Genomic DNA, 15,071 nt, shown 5'->3' on the forward strand with positions numbered 1-15,071 from the left:
CAATTGAATACGCCACACGCTAGCTACGTCAACATCAATAAAATTCAAAGTTATAACCCTCTTCCTTTTGGCAAAGAGCTCATCTACTTTTTCTACCGTACATCTCCACGTATTTCTTCCAGTTTTTCTCCTTACTAATCACTTTGACTAAGTGCATTGATTACATTATTACATACCAGTAGCAATGAAATAATGATCTTTATCATAAATATCTTTTTGCAGTGTTCCATTATACCTCTTGTTTAAAAATCCCAAACTGCAAGTGGGTGCAAGTGTATGCAATCCATTAAGGAAACACTCAAAGATCTTAACCTACTCTTGCTCTCTGGTGTAAAACCTATCATGTTCCAGTACTATACTCACTTTGGGTTTCAAAAGCACCTCAAATGCATTAAAATTGTCCAAATCTGTAATGAATTTCTCATATGTATTTCTACCGTCTCCTGTTTAGGTCCCTAATGTAAATGCCTTAAATATACTGCTCCTCAGAAATAAGGCACCATAGTGTCTCTTTTTCTGGAGCTTATCAATTTATCAGCATCAGTAGTTTTAAATCTGTAAAAAAAAACTCCTATTTTTTCCAGCGGGTCACCAGCATCTTAGAAAAATTTGGAAGGGAAGGAATATGCACGTGCTGCATTATAATAAATATACTTTACACAAACAAAACAGAAAAACCAAAACGGCTATAGAAATCTAAAATATATATATGTAACAAAACGCACTTAATATAATCATTTTCCTCTGGTAGCATTGGAATAGTAGCAGTTTCCCAGTTACTTTCAACACATTGTGGAAGTATCACTGATGGTGTCTCAAATGCCACTGTTGAAATTCCAAAGTCTTTCACTGGGAGTCCTGTTGCAGGTTGCATTCAAGTAGCAAAGAAAATAAAATAAGACAGTTTTACGCATGAACAGATATTTCGTCAAGGCTCTGCATCAGTGCTAGAATATGCCTGGGATTAAGCACAGCAGGTGAAGCATTTGGCGTGGAACGGCAACCCCCAGTAGCTGAGGCTAGCTTTTACTGCAGAAGAGCTGGTATCCCGAAGGTGCACACCAAAGCCAATCCATGCACAACGTACCGGATGTTTGAGTACAAACCAGCAGATGCCAAAATGATAAATACCGACGGTACGTAAAATATACAGTAATAATTAAGACTCCTTGTGTTACTGAACACGGTATAATGACCTTAGCACAACTATGGCAATTTAATATAAACAGTACCTCTTGCTTACAATTTAAATAGAGGAATTATTTTGTCAGGCTAAGAGATCAGCAAATAAGTAAAAACAGGAAGCAGGTCAAGACTACCCTCAACACTCATGTCAGGCCAAAAAAGCTTATGGTATTACGTGGATGACAAGCCACAAATTAATATCAAACTATCACGTTTGCTCCAAATGCAGCAATGTTGCTCCAAAAAATCCAAAGTCCCTCATCAACACTGTTGAAATAATGATATGCCTCCAGGAGGAAATATAGTCCTCTCATATGATTCCACATATAAACACCTATAGACAAGTCTCAGCTTTAAATGACTCAATAGACCTGAACAGTCAGAAGATGTTAGAGGTAAGACAATTTGATCTCTTTGAGCTCAGTGTCAAAGCTCACTTTACTTCCAGTGATCCCTGGCCAAAGCAAGTGTTTCAACAACGGACTACTGACTGCTGGTGGCCTTAAAGGAACTCCCACTGAACTGCAAAGGAGCAAGAGAGGAGGGTTCTGCTCTGGGTAACACAGCTGTGGAACTTCCTCCTCTTCCTATGCTCTGCGGTTACAGATGATAGGTCATCTTCTGCTGCTAATAGGGCAGCCATTCAATTCTAATAGATACAGACAAGCTCCCAACACAGTGAGGAGGTAGCTGGTTTTGATGATAACACTGATGGTGGGACGGCAGTACTGACTAAATGGGAAACAATGCAAAGAGTGTCACTGGATAGCCCGCACAAGGACACCAGTATAGAGATAAAGGTTACAGCAGTTGAAAAGAGGTTTGAGGCCATGCTGGCAAAAAATGTGCATAAGACTATGGCCCTGTTTACGTGTTTGGCAGATGGGAACACCCGTCCGCCAAACTCCTGATAGGGTGGCTGTCACTGAAGTGGCGACCTCCCTGTCAGCCCCATTATGACTTTCCCACTGTACGGACGGTCAGAAACCAAGGTTTCCACTGGTCAGCCCAGCGGGAAAGTGGCGGCAGCATTGTCGCCAGCTTGTATTCGGGCCGGCAGCAATGCTACCACCTGCAGGGGGCATCAGCACCCTCGTATAGCTCACTTTCTGCTGTGACACCCTCATAATGTGCACTGTCTGCACAGCAGACAGTGAGCAATACGGGGGTGCTGGGCAGGGGAACCCCTGCACTGCCCATGCCCTTGGCAGTGCAGGGGCCCAACTGTGTCCACCTGCACCTGTTCTTTGCCAGCCTTTTCATGGTGGTGAAACCGCCACGAACAAGATGGCGGAGAACAGGGTTGTAATCAGCAATGCGGTGCTACATGCAGCGCCGACCTGGCTGATTACAACCTGCACCCACTATCATCCCGTCAGGATCACCGATCCCGGCAGAGACAGTGGTACCCTGGTGGTCAGACAACCAGGGTCGTAATGTGGCAGTCGGACAGCCGCGGCAGCTCTGGCGGTCTAGTCACTGCCAGACTCGTAATTAGGCCCTTATGAGTCAGATGTAGGCAAAAAAGAATTGTTGAAGCAGAGGACTTTGAGGCCTCCGAGCAAAAAAGCAATTACTCTGTAATCAGATTTCAGTAGTTTATCATCACATACGTTATAAATGTGGAGGATTGGCTGAAAAGGCATGATAACTATACAATGCCAGACAACATGAAGTTGAAGCCTCAAAGAGGCCATCTCACCAAAAGGTATGATGGACATTGGAGGCAGGAAGCGGAGGCCTACAGAAAATAACTTGTAGAAATACACAGAGCAGGATGGGGGTCTCAAGGTTATAATTATAATAATTATAATTTTGAAGAGGGTGGTGCAGGAGGAATCGCTATATGAGACCATCCCAAAGTGATCCACTAGGTAATGGCAAACACTATACATAATAGGTTCACTGTTGCTAATTGGACAGCCATGCAGGGTCTCACAAAATACTTTCCTAAACCAAGGCATCCAGATCAGTGCTTTGCATCCTGCTAGAAACAGAGCTGTTATCGGTATGAAGGTCACTGAGTTTGTGCAAATGAAAGCAACTTCTTATTAACTGGATTTGCTTAGGGCTAAAAACGTGAAGGTGAATAAGTCCCATCAACAGGTCAGCTACACAACAAGTTAGACTCTGAAATTGGGTATGTGATTATGATTAAGGAGAATGCTGGTAATGCAATACCCCTTTTGCTTACTGCCTTAACAACTAATTTTAATGGGTCTTAATCACCTTACTGGCTTGGGCTGTTTTTAATTTTATTTGGAAACAACTGAGAAACCTCAAATGGATTAGTAGGACTTGATTAATCATATATATTTATCGGAATAATGGACAGGAACAATTTATAAATTAGAAATTAAAACGTTATTGTTCTACCTATAAGACGTATACTGTATCCAAGATTAGTTGATGTTTGAACCAAAACAACTTTGACATCAGTTACCATTTTGAAACTCACGATAAGTGATAATGCAAGAGAATTAAAGGCTATACATGTGATGATGTTATTTTTTCTTCTGTTTTGTTACAGCCTTGAGAAAGCAACAGGGATCGCAAAACACATATTGGCTGCTTCAAAACCTGACAGTTAATTTTCGCGTGTACCAAACAGGCTGCTCCAAAGTATTTAATACAAGTTTTTGTTGATGCTGGTTCTGCTAATTCTTGAAGAATTTGGTGATTTTGTTTAACAGGTCCATTTAATATTAGTTGCGTGTATGGAGAAAATCAAATGATAATGTAAATATGAATTTGTTTACACTAAATTAATTAAGACTGATTTGAAAGAAACTGCATTTTGAATTACAATTTTTGGTGCCTCCTACACATTTGTATATATCATTGTAAAAACTGCTAGGTGACAGAGGAGGCAACTATCCCCCTCAAGCGCGTCTGTGCTGGCGCTGAGCAATTTCTGACGCTATTTTTTTTGCTCTGGAATGGTTTGCACCTGGCTTGGCTTCTCTCTCTCCAGTAAGCACGTCCCACCCGCAGGGGATTGTAGGTGGGAGTCTGTGTATAAAACAAAACACCAATAAAAAGTTTTAAACCTAAAATTATTTTCACCTTAAAAACATACCTATTTTTTTTATGAGTTCTGGAATCCTGTACACATGCAGAGAGAGTCTAACGATTGTGAACATTAGAAAAATCCAATAATGGAAAAGCTTTCTTCACATTTTGTTCTGAGTGTATTTCAGTCCACAGGTTTTAACGTTGGTGTCATGAGACACCGTATAACTCTAACTCTCATATCACTAACTCCTGTACACCTGGAAATGACTAACTGAGAAAGATATTCCTACAGAAAGGTATCCTTTTACAAAAAGTTCATAAGCAGACTTCTCAATACCTCATAAATTCGGTTTTTCCCCACTGTGTTTCTGTCCTACTTTCTGTGCAGAATGATATTTAGTCTGGAGAGACAGCTCTAATGATTTGTGTGTACTGTTCATATTTCTCTGGTTACCTATGATAATACACAGTCTACAATAAAAAAAATACCACGCACCTAAAGCAGTTACTGTTTCACAAAAGTCTCAATTCAGAAAAAAACATATTTATTTAACTGCTTGTAAAGTGCTGGCGTCTGGAAGATAGCAACTTCTCAACACCTTTAGTATTATGATGTCTCAACCATTAATCATTCTCAATAAAATCTGTCACTTTTCCAAAAGTAGGACTATTGCATAGATTGGAGAGTCTGTACCTGCGGAGACACGGGGGCAGTCTGGCAACATGGATTCCACGGAGGTATCTAATGGCTCCGAACTGGAGACCCAATTGCAACAGTTCTGCAAAGGAAAGAAATACATAAAAATAAAGCTGGATGGTAATGACAAACAGCATAAAATAAAGACTAAAGTAACAGCATTGCTTAACCTTCGGTGGAGTGGTTTTATTTAGCACTCCCAAGGACTAAAACGCCTTATTTTCGATATTTTCTTTTGTATTTGCCTGGTAACTAAGTATACCGGATATCAAAGGTAACAAAAGATATATCTATCGTAGGCCATCTCCTGCTAGTGCTTTGTTAAGAGGTCACAATCTTTTCCTTGTGATGGCTCAATCCTTTGTTTTTGTGTGGCTGCGAACGTGAAAAGAGCCGACAGGGAAAAGAATTCCTTCCTAGCATGAATATCACAGCAACTGGAAGTTTCTAAACCAGACAAATGCTTTAGTACAGCCCCCTGCCAAACAGAAGAGATGGAAAATAAATAATGTACAATCGTCCCTCGCTTAGTTCCCAAAGCAACTCCGATCACTTTTAAAATCTCAGCATTTCACTCATTGGCTGCTCTGAGAAACAAATGTGTCACCCACTATGAGTAATGAAGGGTAAAAACGACAGTGTAAGGCTGGACAGGCCTTGGCTGAGGCCTCAAAGCCCGCCATGATAAAGGATGATCTATCAGATTAGAAGATAGTTCAAGTATTTGTTAGAAGAAATAACAAATCTGTATCACTAGCACTATAAAACTGTGTCTGTGCTTTGGCTTTTTAACTGGGTCGTGCCAGCTCCATTTCTTTTACTTTCTTAGAAAGAGACCATGACTTCCTTGACAAATATTTTCTTCTTTAAATCATCCCATCAATCATGTCTGCAAAAAATGGCTGATTGGTAGTCTGGTAAACAAGCACGTATTGTGTATTTTTAGATGTTTGCCGCCTTGGTTGTGCACCATGGAATCCGCCCTCACTAAGGAAAGATCCTTGACTGGTAGATGAAGTGTCTTATTGTATTTCCTTAATTCATTCTGTCTGGAAGAAGATGTCAGCTGCGTTGCAGTGAGGGGAGAATTTCAAAGGCTCCAGTCCCCACCAATAAAGGCCGAGGAATGGCTTTTGAATAGATTTGTCAGGGCAACCCTACTGTTCCGGGGCCAGTGAGACCAGGGGGAACATAAAGGCAAGCGGCTGCTGTATGAGATTAGAAAGTGAAGTTCCCAAAGCACGGCGGATTTCAAGATGGAATAGCGAATCACTGAAACTATTGAATAGCGTGGAAAAACATGAAAACAAACAGCGTCAAGCAACGTTACAAAATGTTATATTTCTAACAGACCACAACATTGAAATGACTATTTTCCAACGCTTAACTGAGGCACGCTTTAGTAAGAATAGAATTCTTTGGAAATTCAAAAAATATTTACAGGGAATATGTTATTATGGCGGGAAAAGGACATTTATTTAGGTAAATTAACAAACATTTCAGATAAAACTGAGAAACTGATATTAGCACTAATTGAAACGTTTCTCAGGAATTTAGTGAAACCAGAAAATTAGCAAAAACGAATGCATCTTTTTTATACAATGTGACAACTGCCTATAACAAATTAATATTCTTAAAAGCTCTGTCAAGGTATGTTTTATCATATGTTTTATCATTCATCACGGTGTCTCAGAAATTTCAAAACTATGATTTCCACGGTGGCTAAAAATAGGCCACCAATGATTCAAGGCTGGTAGCTTGTGTGAGGAATGACTATCCCAACAAATCACTCTTTACATAATGTCCCCAATTAGAGCTGAAGACGAGCAGTGATTACCCATCCATTTGAAAGATTAACCAATATGTTAATGTCTCTACATATACAATACCTCGCAGAAAATGAGCTGCAAGAACACTTCGCTAACACTTGCGCACATGCGCACAACTCGTATTTTACGAGAAGACCAACGTTTTCAGTTAACACCTGGATTATATAAAACTAGATAACTAGTGTTTAAGGGCAGTTATAAACTGCGCACGGAACTGAATAAGAAGTCGGTGTGTTAATGACCATTAAGAATCTTAAATACAGCTAGTTACTAATGGAATTATGTTCGGTAAAACAATAATAAAACCCCTTCGAACTCAGAATTGCATACGTAAGCATACATTTTTTTTTAAAAGCAAATAAAACCAGATATTTAATTTACCCACAATAATGTTTACTGCCATGTCGTGATGTGTTTTGTTGTGCTGATGAATATTAAGAGTGAGTTGCATTTTTTATTTGTGAGAAAGTCTTTTTGGCATCCGTAACAGATAGAACACAAGCGAAGTCACTCACAAATACGAGGAACAAATGGAGAAAAAGTCACAACTCATAAAACTTCCCTGGTAATAAAAACATACCCTTCTAGTTACCAGAGGAAAAATCAAGCTGACATGAATGGGCATTACCTTTGTATGGTAAACTGCAAAAAATACAGTACAAAGTTTTAAAAAACTAGGCTTTTCTATGCTAAAAGGAGCATTCCATATGTAGTAAGAGATGTCTGAGTGTACAGCTGCAATGGGCCCTCGACTTCAAATTTTTCAGATTTTGCTCAGATTTCGTGATTAGATTGTTTTTTAAACAATGGTCGATGGTTAAAGGCAGAATTTTTTAAGCTGCTAACGATGAGCCCTAACTCCAATTAGAAAATTTCTGTTTTACCAAGAGGGAGCTAATTTAAAATTGACAATGGTGAAAATGTTTAGAGTGGTTTTGTGACTGCAATTATCTAAATACACTGTCATGCTAAATCATAATGAATCTTGGTCTTTCATTGGATACAATCATTACTTCACATTTATATTTAGCATAACATCCTAGGCCTCTGATATACGCAAGCATATACCATTGCTTTCCTATGAGAGAAGTACGCCCACAAGTAATAGAGAGTGGATACAATAAGGGCAACTGTGTAAAACGTTCCTATATTGACGGAGGGGTTCTGCTAATATCGTAAACCATCAGAATGTTTAAAGTTTTTTTTTTTTTCGAAGAAAAAAATATTTATTGAAAACAGGAATTTAAATACTGAACTATAATATTTAGTGGTCAATAGAAAAAAGTACGAAAATATCAATTATATGTTATTGTTGGGAAGATGAATCTTTACAAAATAACACTTTTTGCTTTGTTAAGAGAGCCCTGATACTGATCTCTACAAGAGGTAGCTAACAATACGCCCCGATTGGTAATGGAATGTTAAATAAACAATGGACAAAGGTAAAGCCCTACAGAATGGTTTGGGGTCGGCGGACAGGCAGAAAGACACACACACGCGTGAATTTCAGGGGTTTTATGCTTTTGATCCAACCTAACTAATTCCTTAAACTTCCTGAAACTCGTGTCTTAAATCACAAAGTGGCAGTCAAACCTGGCATCTAAAATGGTACTTAGGACTCCGCCTCGACTCTGATGTTGTCACAATTTATGATGCTTTTTTGCCCTGGAATGGTGTGCAATTTGCACACATCTTAGTAGCCCTGCCCACTGCCCTGGGGTTGGTCACCTTTAGGATTGGCCCCCTATTGCTGCTGAAAATGTGTTTTTTCATGGCGTGAAACTCGCATGTTGGAGTCAACATGCAAGTTACAAATGACAGCAAAAAAATATTTTCAGTCCTAAAAAAAGTGAACATTCAAAATGGGATTGCAATATGTGCAAGTCATGACTCGTGAGTTAAGAAAATAAAGATTTTCAAATGTATTAACCCCTTGAAGCCCACCCTGTAGCTTTTTAGCTCGATAACATGGATTACGCAAAACTAACAAAAGCAAGCTTTTAAATTCTGCACACATGTCAAGTTTTCTGTAAACCCGTCTAGCTGTTAGGGCTGAAGATGTGAGCAAAATTGTCTAAAACGAGAAATCACTTGTTTTCTCAACCCATGAATTAGTCTTTACGAATCTTAGCATAACAAAACTTAGCTGACTGAGTAAGTGGATTTGCAAAGTGCGAACCCGTTCGCGGGGTTAAATGCTACAGGCAAAATAAAAATGCCTTTTCAATGTAAACAAATTCTACACCATAATTACACAGTGTCGACAGCCACTGTATATGAATCTGTGTGTGTGTGTGTATATATATATATATATATATGTGTATGTATGTGTGTGTATATATATATATATATATATATATATATATATATATATAGTAGAATAGTAGAATGCGTCTTTTACAAGAAGAGATGGTACATGCGCACTCAAGGATAATCAAATACCACTTTATTGAAGAGATTCCAGCCCCTGCGATGCGTTTCAGCACTAAGGGCCTCATTACGAGGCAGATGGTCTTAAGACCGCCAGCCTCGCGGTGGAAGTCAGGACCACCGCAACTCTGGCGGCCCGACTGCCACATGAAGACCCCAGCGGTCAGACTGCCAGGGTTCTGCCATCTCCACCTGGATTGGTGACCCCGATGGGTTGACGGCAGCTGGAGGTTATAATCTGCCAGGGCAGCGCAGAATGCAACGCTGGCATGCCGATTAAGGCTTCGTTTTCCGCCAGCCTTTTCATGGTGGTTTCAACGCCATGAAAAGGCTGGCGGAGAACAGGTGCAGGGAGCAACAGGGGGACTCCTGCACTGCCCATGCACTTGCCACAGGCAGTGCAAGGATCACCCCCGCCCAGCACCCTCGTGATGTTCACTGTCTGCTGTGCAGACAGTGAACATCGCGAGGGTGCTCGTGCACCCTGCAGGCGACAGCATTGCTGCTGGCACAATTACAGCACAGAGACTTTGCTGCCACCTGTTTTCCGCAAGGCTGACGGGAAATACCTAATAGGTCGGGCGGGGAGCTCACCACTATGGTGGCGGCCACCCTCTTGGGAGTTTGGCGGACAGACTTTCCTATTCGTCAAATTCAAAATGAGTCCCTAAGCCTTGTACAATCTCATCTTGGAAAAGACGCATTCTACGATTTGCATGCTGAGGGGCTGTACCCGACTACATGTGCCACTCCTGTGGTGGCGGCTTGGCTCTATGGTAGAGGACTGTTTGGAATATACATGTATATCTATATACATAGATATACATGTATACACACACACACACATATATGTACAAGTTACTTACCTTCGGTAACGAAATATCTGGTAGAGACATTCTAGTTGCTGATTCCTTACCTTGGAATTTCCCCCCCGGCATCAGACTGGATCCAGAGATTTGTTCTTCGAGCAATACCCTTGCATGTCGATAGGAGGCGTTGGTCGACTCCGCGGGCATAGTTGGCATCGTAGTTGCCGTGATGACGTCGGGAGTGGTACATAGACTGCGCCTTAGCACAGTGACGTCAGTTTCTTTTAACGACTTTCCACGCCAAAGCGCAAAGCCGCTAAGAACACTGAGATTGGTGCGCCAGAGCTAAGGACCTGAAGGGGAAATCCCTGCCCCTAGAAATCAGTTTGCAAGTGGGGAGGATGGGTGGGTTTCATTAAGGAATCTGCAACTAGAATATGTCTCTACCAGATATTTTCTTACCAAAGGTAAGTAACTTGTACATCTGATAGAGACTTCTAGTTGCAGATTCCTTACCTTAGAATAGATACTCAAGCAATGCCATTCTCAGAGGTGGGCTGCAAACCAAGATCATAGAAAGTCCTGCAGGACTGAACGACCAAAGTAGCCGACCCGACGGACCTGACTGTCCAGGCAGTAATGTTTAACAAAGGTGTGCAGGGATACCCCCGTAGCTGCCTGGCAGATATCCAGGACAGGAACTCCGCGTGCTAACGCAGTGGAAGCAGCAGTTGCTCTGGTGGAATGACCTTGGCCAAAGCGTAGCACATCTTGATGCAAAGGAGTACCCATCAAGAGATGGTACGTTTTTGCACTGCCTTCCCTTTCTTCGCACCCACATACCCCACAAAGAGTTGATCGTCCACACGGAAATCTTTAGTACGATTTAGATAGAATGCCAACACTCTTTTTGGGTCCAGACGGTGGATTCTCTCCTCCTCATGGGAAGGATGTGGGGGTGCGTAAAAAGTAGGCAAAGTGATGGACTGGCCTACATGAAAAAGCTTAACAACCTTGGGAAGGAAGGAAGCTTTAATTTGCAATACCACTTTGTCAGGGTGCACAGACAAGAATGGAGGCTTGGAAGAAAGAGCTTGAAAGTGAGGACCTGTGAAAGGCAATTGTGCATCGGCTCAAAGGGAGTACACATTAAGAAAGTAAGGACAAGATTGAGGTTCCACTGAGCCATGATAAATAGAGTGAGAGGAAATAAATGGGTGAGACACTTAAGGAATCTATTCACAAAAGGAGATTTAAAGAGTGAGGGCTGATCAGGTAGCCTAAGAAAAGCCAAAAAGGCCGATGGATACTCTTTAAAGGTGCCCAAAGCATAACCCTGCTGGGCCAAAGCAAGAATGAACAAATGAACCTCAGATAGCAGAGAAGGGATCAACTGATTTGTTGGTACACCATGCACCAATTTAAGCCATCAACAGGCGTATACCGTTTTGGTGGAGGGACGCCTGACTGCCAAGATAACATTGCAGACTTCGGGTGGAAGCTCAAAAGTCGTCAACTGCCGCCACTCAATCTCCCCGCATGAAGGCAGAGATTGGACAAGTTTGAGTGGAGAACCGTCCCCTGTTGCTGAGACAGAAGATCTGCCCAAAGAGGCAGTCTGAGTGGAGGATCGGTGGCCATGCTCAATAGCTCTGGATACCATACTCTCCATGGCCAGTCCGGAGCCACCAAGATAACTTGAGCCCGGTCGTTCCTGATTTTCTCGAGAACTCTGGGCAGAAGTGGTATAGGCGGAAAGGAGGCCGGAGTTCCACTCAAGACGAAAAGCATCTCCGAGCGAGTGCCCTCTTGGAAAATCCAACGTGCAAAACAGCTGACATTGTGCATTCTCTGCGGAGTCAAAAAGATCTAACCAAGGCTCTCCCCACTGCTAAAAAAAGACCTTGCGCCACCTCCGCATGGAGACACAATTTGTGATCGGCTGTGCATCGACAGCTGAGTTCGTCTCCTCCGGCGGTGAGAGAACCCGCCAGATCTTGAACCACCAAGGCAATGCCCTGATGTTACAGCCATGTCCAGAGGCGTAGTGCCTCCTGACAAAGGGTCCTGGACCCTACTCCACCTTATTTGTTGCAGTACCACATGGCGGTAGTATTGTCCATGAACACTTGCACTGCTTTCCCTTTGAGAGAGGGAAGAAATGCTTTCAACGTAAGCCTGATCGCCCAGAGCTCCAGAAGACTATTATAGAGCCCAGACTCCGCTGGAGGCTAGAAGCCTCTGATCTCCGCCTCTCCCATGCGGCCACCCGAACCTAGAAGCAACGCATCTGTCACTATGGATAGATCTGGCTGGGGAAGGGAGAGGGATCGGCTGTGGACCCAATGTGGATTCGAAAGCCACCACTGCAGGTCTTTCGCAGTCCTCTCCGAGATCTGGACCATGTCGGAGAGACTCCCCTGACGCTGCGCCCACTAGAACATCAAGTCCCACTGCAGAGCCCGCATATGCCATTTGGCATGTGTCACTAGCAAGATGCAGGAGGCCATGAAGCCCAGCAGCCTCAGAGTCAGCCTCACTGAAACCCAAGACAGAGGTTAAAAGATCAGGGACATAAGCCTGACTATGTTGGATTTGCTTCTCGGGAGGATAAGCCCGAAACTGCACTGTGTCCAGAACAGCTCTGATGAAAGGGAGCGTCTGAGAGGGAGTCAGGTGTGACTTCAGCACATTGATAGTGAACCCTAGCATGTGCAGGAGGCTTGCCATAGTCTGAAGTTGGGAGACGACCTTCTGGGGCGAGTCCGCCTTTAACAGACAGTCATCGAGGTAGGGGAAGACTGACACCCCTAACCTGCGCAGATGAGCTGCAACCACCGCTATCACTTTCATGAGCACCCGAGGGGCGCTGGTAAGGCCGAAAGGGAGCACGGTACACTGATAGTGCTTGTGACCTACCATGAATCACAGGTAACGTCTGTGGGCAGGCAGGATGGGAATGTGGAAATAAGCATCCTGCAAGTCCAACACTACCATCAAGTCTCCTGGGTCTAAGGCAGACAGGACCTGAGCCAGGGTGAGCATTTTTAATTTCGCCTTCTTGAGGAAGTACTTCAGGTCCCGAAGGTCTAGGATAGGACGTAAGCCCTTGTCCTTTTTCGGCACCAGAAAGTAGCGGAAATAACAACCACAACCTACATCTGCCAAAATAACCTTCTCTATGGCTCCATTGGCCAAGAGAAACGTGACTTCCTGGAGGAGATGTGCCAAATGATCCTCCGGAAGTTGGCTGATTGATGGAGGCATGGCTGGTGGGGAAGATTCGAAGTGGAGGGAATAGCTATTTCGAACTATCTGCAAAACCCACCTGTTCTGAGTGATGGATTCCCAGTGGGGCAGGTGATGGTGAATCCTGCCGCCAACTGGATTGGAGTGAGGAGACGGACTAGGAGGGTTTTGGGGCAGGGGTGGATTGGGCAGATCTCTGGTTTCGTGTCCCACGCCCACGTGGGATTCCGCATACCCAGCCATGCAGCGGCTGAACAGCATGGGTGGCACAGTGGCTGGGTGGGGGAATTGACAGGGAGCCCCTTCCGTGGCCATGAAAGGGGCAAAAGGCGGACTGTTGGGGCGAGGGGCAGTGGAAAGGCCAAGGGACTGAGCCATAGCCCGTGAGTCCTTGAATCTCTTCAAGGCCAGGTCCGCCTTGTTTCCAAAGAGATAGGAGCCATCAAGGGGCATGTCCGTAAGAGACTGTTGGACATCACCCGAAAAACCAGGAGTAGGCAACCAGGTGTGGGGTCTCAAGGCCACCGTCGTAGCAACCAATCTGCCCAGATGGTCGGTCATGTCCAGCCCACATCGGATCGTGAACTTTGCCACATCTCTCCCATCGTTGACAGCTTGGGAGAGACAATAGCACGGCCCTCCTCCGGTATCTGCAGCAGAACTTGCACGACAGTATCCCACAGAGAGTGGGTATAGCGGCCCAAAAGGTATGCGGTGTTCACAGACCACAGCGCAAGACAGGAGGAAGAAAACATCTTCTTCCCAAATTGTTCCAGCCATTTGATTCCCTATGCGGGGGTGTAGAAGGGAATGCGCCTGAGGAAGAGGAAGTCTGGATGACAAGACTCTCAGGCGTGGGGTGTTGGGACAGGAATTTAGGGTCGTTCGGGACGGGCCGATGGCGGCGTGCGATTGTCCTATTCACAGGAGCCCCTATGTTGGGTCTGGACTAAGTACCCAAAAGGACATCAGTGAAGGCTTCATTGAAGGGCAAAAGGGGCTTGGATGTGGAAGCCCCTGGCTGAAGCACCTCCTTCAGGAGAATGGACCTGACCTGTACAGTAGGTAACTCAAGGCCAAGGACCTCAGCCGCCCTACTGACCACCATAGCATAAGTCGCTCCCTCCGCCGTAGCTATGGTAGGAGGAGACAGCATGCCAGCGTCTGGAGAAGTGTCCAGTCCACTGGGCTCACCAAATTCCTGTGCCCAGTCCAAAGATGGGTCATCCTGGTATTCATAAGGATCCAGGGCCTCTTGTAATCCTTTCCTGAATTCGTACCCATAAAGAAAAGGGTCCAAATCCGACCTGGGGTGAGTAGGCCCCATCGAAGACAGAGGTGGCGTCGGTTGACACCGTTCCAACTTTGAGTCGTCGGGGATAAGGATCGGGTCAATGTCGATGGTGGGCACCACCAACGCTGGGAGCGTCGACTATCGAACCGGCGCCAAGGAAGGTCTCAGTGTTACAACCGGCACCGGTGCAGATATGCGAGTGGATCCGGAGGTGACCTCGATGGCCAGAGCCGAAGCCACAGTCGCGGAACCCAAAGGCCCCTCAACCGTACCCTTTGGGACCGAAGGCACTGTATCAGGGTCAGTATGCCTAAAAATGAGGTGCATGGCCTCATAAAACTCCTTTAATTTGGCAGGGGTCGCTCCGGCTCCCAGAAATTCGTGTTTAGGCACTAAAGACGGAAGCCTTGCGCATCGATGCCCCTCCCATGTCGCATCAGCCGAGCAATAGGGTGAAGTCGAAGGGCGACGGGACCGCTTCGACGACTTCTTCTTCTTACCTGTGCCCGAAGACTTGGAGGAATAAGAATGGTGGTAGCTCCACGAACAGTCTCAAGAGCTTT

The 15,071-nt window shown here is 44.3% G+C and overlaps 1 protein-coding gene across 3 annotated transcripts in view; it reads right to left on the minus strand.

Annotated features, from left to right (window-relative positions):
- ARB2A (ARB2 cotranscriptional regulator A) overlaps positions 1 to 15,071 on the minus strand; it is a 1,508,097-nt gene that overhangs the window by 393,964 nt on the left and 1,099,062 nt on the right. For all 3 annotated transcript variants that reach the window (XM_069225397.1, XM_069225389.1, XM_069225407.1), the window contains exon 11: positions 4,895 to 4,979. In XM_069225397.1, coding sequence (XP_069081498.1) covers positions 4,895 to 4,979 — 85 coding nt within the window. The remainder of the gene's footprint in view (positions 1 to 4,894; positions 4,980 to 15,071) is intronic.

Source organism: Pleurodeles waltl, chromosome 1_1, assembly GCF_031143425.1.
Source record: "Pleurodeles waltl isolate 20211129_DDA chromosome 1_1, aPleWal1.hap1.20221129, whole genome shotgun sequence".
NCBI lineage: Eukaryota > Metazoa > Chordata > Amphibia > Caudata > Salamandridae > Pleurodeles > Pleurodeles waltl.